Here is a 6,000-nt window from a genome sequence, read left to right on the forward strand (position 1 = left end):
AGTTACAAAACTGAAGCCACAATCCCAAAGAAAAGAAAACAAAGTATAGAGCTCTATTTCAAAATATGTGTACACTAAATATAGGAGATCAGATGTGGGTGCTTCTCACCCTCCTTGCATCTCTCGATTCCAGCGGTGCCAAGCCAGGATCGGTCACTCAATTCCGCGGAAAGACGAATAAGGGACAAGGCTTAGGGACCCTCTTAGCTGCAGAAGCCTTGGGAGGCTGTCTCTTATCTGACCAGCAGATAGATAGTGAAAAGCACTCAAAAATCATGGTGCTGTAGGTCCCCTACTTATACCTCTGTACTCCTTTATTCTCTTTCTCCTTTCTTATGCCAAATTGAGGCTGGTCTGTCTGGGTGATGCCAGCTTTCGCAAGAGTAGTTTACACTTGCAAGGGAGAGAAACAGTAAGTTTCGACTACTGGACATTTCTTTTATCAGGGTAAATATTTTCCCACCTAGGATATTGGTGTGTGTGTATCACGCTATTTAGTAGGGGCTAAAAGCCATGTCTGTCACAGGGCCTCTGCCTGCTGTGAGCTTAATCGTTGTATATGTTCCCAGAGGCACATTGTAGCAGCACACCTGTGCTTTTCACAGCTTCAAAGGCTGTGCTGGAATATATGTTAAGTGCCCTGTTCCGGCTTCCTCCTGTGTTTCCAGCAATGCTGGTCTGAGAAGGGGGGGGCTGTCTGTCTGGCTACATGCTACCATGGCTAAACAGTAGTGTAACAGAGGCCATTAGAGGCAAAAGGGCATCCTTTAAGATTTTTGAGTGGATTCCTAGTGATGGTTACAGGAAGGTGCACAAATTCTTGCAGATTAAGGGTAATAAGGCAGGCCAAGAAAGAACTTGCTAAAGATGCAAGAACTAAGAGTAAGAATTCTTTCAAGTACATCAGCGGCAAGAAGCTTGCCCAATAGCGAATGGAGACCCTAGATAAAAAGGGAGCAGTCACGGAAGACAAGGCCATTGCAGAGAAGCTAAATTGGTCCTCACTGCAAAAGGATGTGAGGGAGATACACACAGCACAGACATGCTTCCTGGAGGACAAAATTGAAGTAGTGTCCCACATTGATATGTCCACAGAAGAGGTTTTAAAACAAATTAGACAGTAATAAGACTGTAGGACCAGATGGAATTCACCCAAGCATTCTGAAGGAACTCAGATATGAAATTGCAGACCTACTAACTATAGTATGTAACCTACTACTTATCAAAGCTCCGTAGCAGATGACTGGAGACCAGCTAACATAATGCTGATTTTTATAAAGGGCTCCAGATGTGATCCTGGCAATTACAGGCCAGTGAACGAAATCTCATATAAATTGTAGGGGAAGTTCGGTGAAGAATCAACACAGCTTTTGTAAAAGGGAAATCTCACCAATCTATCAGAATTCTCTGAGGGTGTCAATAAGTAGTGGACAAAGGAAAAAGATAGAAAAAGAAAAAGAAAAATGGTCAGTTTTCAAAAAGGAGAGGGGTAAATAGCAGGGTCCCCCAAGGATCTGTAGTGTTCAGCATATTCATGAGTTATCTGGAATAGAGGGTAAACAGTGAAGTGACAAAGTTTCCTGACAATGCAAAATTATGCAAGGTAGTTAAGTCCTAAGATGACTGCAAGGAGTTAGAAGGGGATGTTGGGTGACTGGGCAACAAAATGCCAGATAAAATCAAGACTGGTAAGTGAAAGCAATGCACATTGGAAAAAAGTAATCTCACTTACACCTACCAAATTAGCTGTTACCACTCAAGAAAGAGACCTTGGCATCATCGTAACTAGTTCTTTGAAAAGTTCGACTCAATGCACAGCTGTGGTAAAAAAAGGCTAACAGTATGCGAGGAACTATTAGGAAAGGGACAGAAAATATTATAATGTCACTATATAACTCTATGGTGCACCCACACCTTGAATACCGTGTCCCGTTCTGGTCACCCCATCTCTAAAAAGATATAATGGAAACAGAAATCCTTCAGAGAAGGGCAAAAATATGCTCAAGGGTATAGGAAGGATTCCATATGAAGAAAGACTAAAAAGAATAAGGCTGTTCAGCTTAGAAAAGACAACGAAGGGGGCTATGACAGAAGTCTGTATAATTATGAATGGAAAAAGTGAAGCATTATTTACTCTTTCCCGCAATACAAAAACCAGGAATCACACAGTGAAATTGATATGCAGTAGATTTAATACAAAAAAGATGAAGTACTTTTTCAACGAATGTACAGTCAACCTGTGGAATTCATTATCATGTGACTGCTACAAGTATAACTAGGTTCAAAAAAAGAACTGGATAAATTAATGGAGGATACGTCCATTAATGTCTATTTGCCAAGATGTTTGGGGCTGTAACCCCATGCTCCGGGTGTCCCTAGTCTCTGACTGCCAGAAGTCAGGAGTGTAAAATCGCCCTTTTCTGTACACTCCTCCTGTAGCTCTGGGACTGGCCACTGTCGGCAGAGAGGATACTGGGCTAAATGGACCATTGGTCTGACCTAGTATGGCCGTTCTTATAAAAAAAAATCTTCTAAAGCTCTGGGATGAAAACCAGGGTGGACAACTCTGCTTCTCTGGCACAATGGAACTTTCCATCCTAAGGGTAAAGATTGTCTGGACAGAAGACAGAGCTTTCCTTAGAGGCCAGCCCAAGAGCTCTTCTTCTCTCCGAGGTCCAGGGGTAAGGCTGCCAGTGCGTACAGTCCTGTATTAGAAGGGATGTCACATCCTTTATTTAAATAAAAATTTCTTGCCCAGTACTCTCAGTACAGGATGTTTTTATCCCATGTTTCAACCACGGCGGTCCAGCATGCCACTGACACTTGAAAGCTAGGCTGGAGTGGTGCTCTGGTACTTTACTTTGCAACGTGCCAGGCTTTGGCAACTTGACCAGACACATGCCACTCAACTTTAGCTCAGCCACCACTGGGCCGCCCCTGGAAGTTGCCCCCTCACCGCCATTGAAATTGGAAGCGACACGCCTGCTGGCTGCGGCAAAGTCTCCTCCATCTACTGCATTTCTCCAGTCCACACCCCATCTGCCACCCACCCCACCCCGGCAGAGCACAGCTCTATCGTAGGTGGAGATGAGTAGCTGCAGCCTCCCACTTCACTCCAGGAGGCACAGTGACCATCTGGGTTCTCTGCAGCACCAGAGCTGGAAGCAGCCTGAGCAGACCCCTGGGAAGGGATGGAGCAGCGAAGTCAAGCCCAGGAACATTAGAGGGCTGTCCCATATTTCTGAAATACAGTATTGGCAGCCCTTCCCAGAAGGGTGGGGGAAGCCTCAGGACCTACTTTGCGCCCTGGCAGGCATAGGAGAGGGGGAGAGGCCTCAGCAGCAGGCACTGCAGAGCTCGAAGTGAGGCAGCTCCTCAGCAGGCTCTGAGCTCCAGCCCCGGGGCAATGAGACAGAGGAAGAGGTAACTACTGCAGTGGTGAGGGAGGAGGCTACCGCTCAGCCCCGACTGCCTGTACCTCCTAGCAGGCCTGTCAGTACTAATCTGCCCCCAGTGATTCCTCAGCTAGGTTTGATGTGGGAGTAACTAGATCTAGCAAGATCTCTTGAAACAGTTTCCATTAGGAGCCTCAAGCTGCGTCCCTGCTGATGGGTTCTGAACGCAGAGGGAGTAAACACTCCCTCTAATTAGCTTTAAGCTTTCTTGAACTACAGCTCACTGAATGCATCCGATGAAGCTCACAAAGGCTTATGCTCAAATAAATTTGTTCATCTCTAAGGTGCCACAAGTCCTCCTTTTCTTTTTGCAGATACAGACTAACACGGCTGCTACTCTGAAACCTCTAATTATCTGGTACTCCAGTCCAGGGCCAGACCTGTAGCTGGCACCCTTCGTCACGAAATTAACCCCTTCCCAGCCTGAACTAGCAATAGGGGCAGGCACCTGGTGGCACAGGTGTTTTGAATGAGCCGCACTGGCTAAGTCACTGTTGTACTGTTTATTTGGTGTGCTTGGTTCAGGAATTTTCACGTTTCCACGAGGAAATTCATCCGATGTATGAGAGATTGCTGAACAACAGAAAGGAATGGAAGGCTCTTGGTGATGAGTATGATGCAAAAATGAAAGCGTTGGAAGAAGAGAAGAAAAAAGAGGAGGAAAAAATGGCTGCACAGCAAGGTCAGAAATACTTACAATTTTAATACTTCAGAATCTACTCCTATGGCTAACTCCCCTACCCCACCAGTCCCTTGTGTAAATTAATGTCTCCAGACTCCCAGCTCTTTCCACACTTGTGCATTTCGTCCAATAGCTGAAGCAAAGGGTTGGATACAGGGGAAATTCCCAATCTGAACTGGGCCCATGACTCACTCTGTCAAGGGCCCAGGTCATAATAGAGAATGGCTTCAAAACATACACTTGACATCTCAGATGGTTACACGACTCCAGAAAGGCCATCTGCATAAACTCCTCTGTGGAGGAGATCTCATGTTGTAATTGGCTAGTTAACACCTGTAAGTGTGGCAAATAGTGCTGAACACTACTGATCCTTGCCTGCACTTGCAGCTCAGCTACAACTGTTGGCTGCACTGAGTCAGCTTTGTAGTGTAGTCTACGGGGGAGAAAGGACACATGCTTGAGACTACAGAGGCTGTGGCTACCATGCTGCGTAACAGGCCAAGGGAAAAACAAGGAACTCACTGCAGTTACTCCCAAGTGTACCTTTCTAGCCAAACTTTTGCTGATAATAAGACTAGTTATTACAGCTTCCAATGAAGGTTGTGGAGTCCCCATCATTGGAAGCTTTCACAAACAAGTTGAACAAAGTACACCTGCCAGAGATGATCTAGGTTTACTTGATCTTGCCACAGCATGGAGTGGCTGGACTTGATATGGCTTTGCGAGGTCCTTTCCAGCCCTCCATTGCTAGGATTCTATGTATGCAAATTATTTAGGTTTAATGCTTTTTCCCTGGGCCCAGCACAATTCCCAGTTAAGTCTCTGGGAACTGGACTGAGCCCTTCATTCTTAATTCGTTTTTGTGGTTGATAAGACCATTCAAGGCTGAGCCAGTCCCCACCAGCCAGTCATTATCCTGAAGCATTTTGAAGCACACACAGTTTTGTGTAGAAAATGGCTCTGAGCACATTGGTAGCACTTCACAATAGCTAGGAATTTATACCAGCTTCATCACTGAGAGCCTTCCAAGGGTTAAGAAGTAAAATGACTCAGTTAAAGACTAAAGGATTTCAAATTACAGTACGGTTATAGCAGCTGCAAATGTATCTCTAATTTCTTGTTTCCTCCCTTACAGCAGCTATGACAAGTTGCAATGGAAGAACTCCCCCCTCTAGAACCTGTTGTATCATTTAAACCTATTTCTGCTGGTGTATGAACTACGCACCCTGGGAAAGGTCTTGTAAGAGAAAAAAGTTGCAGTGTACGAATATAAATTCTTGATTTAACCCTTTAATTACCTAAACTGGGCTCATCACCTAGCCATGGAAAGGGCCTAGTGTTGTTTACCTGACCTGTGTGAGCACCCTTACTGCGGTCAGTGAGCCAAATTCTGCCCTCTTTCTCACTCCATACAATGCCACTGAAGTCACCGGGATGTACCATTTAAGACAGGGCAAAATTTGGTTCCATGAATTTACTTGCATGAGTAATGGCTGTAGCAGTTGTCCTGAAGTCTGAATTCCCCATTCCCCCTACCCCAGACCCCCATGCATGTATTTACAGGGCCAGATGGTGAACTTTGTGCCCAATTCAACTGTTATTTACCTAGTGTGCAGCTAGAGGTTGGGGTGGGTAAATTGAGGCAGAATTAACTCCTTCAATGTATCTCACAGGACCACATGGACAAGCCAGCAATATGTAAAAGGGAAGCATAAAGACAGTCAGATCCGTTCATCTCATAGGGAGAAAGATACCCTTTACTCAAATATTTGTGCTGAGATTCTGATCTCAGTTATGGCGGTACAGCTATGTAGTTATTCCACAGAAGTCAGACTGATGCCCCTAGAGCAGAGTTCAGGAAGT

At 45.2% G+C, this 6,000-nt stretch overlaps 1 protein-coding gene across 1 annotated transcript in view; it reads left to right on the top strand.

Moving 5' to 3' along the window:
* Positions 1-5,359, top strand: part of PDE6B (phosphodiesterase 6B) — a 33,213-nt gene extending 27,854 nt beyond the window's left edge. Inside the window, exons 21-22 of the mRNA XM_048851496.2 lie at positions 3,981-4,137; positions 5,273-5,359. Of these exons, the coding sequence (XP_048707453.1) occupies positions 3,981-4,137; positions 5,273-5,331 (216 nt within the window). The 3' untranslated portion in view covers positions 5,332-5,359. The remainder of the gene's footprint in view (positions 1-3,980; positions 4,138-5,272) is intronic.
* The last annotated feature ends 641 nt before the right edge of the window (positions 5,360-6,000 follow it).

This window comes from Caretta caretta, chromosome 5 (genome assembly GCF_965140235.1).
Source record: "Caretta caretta isolate rCarCar2 chromosome 5, rCarCar1.hap1, whole genome shotgun sequence".
In the NCBI taxonomy this organism is placed as follows: Eukaryota; Metazoa; Chordata; order Testudines; family Cheloniidae; genus Caretta; species Caretta caretta.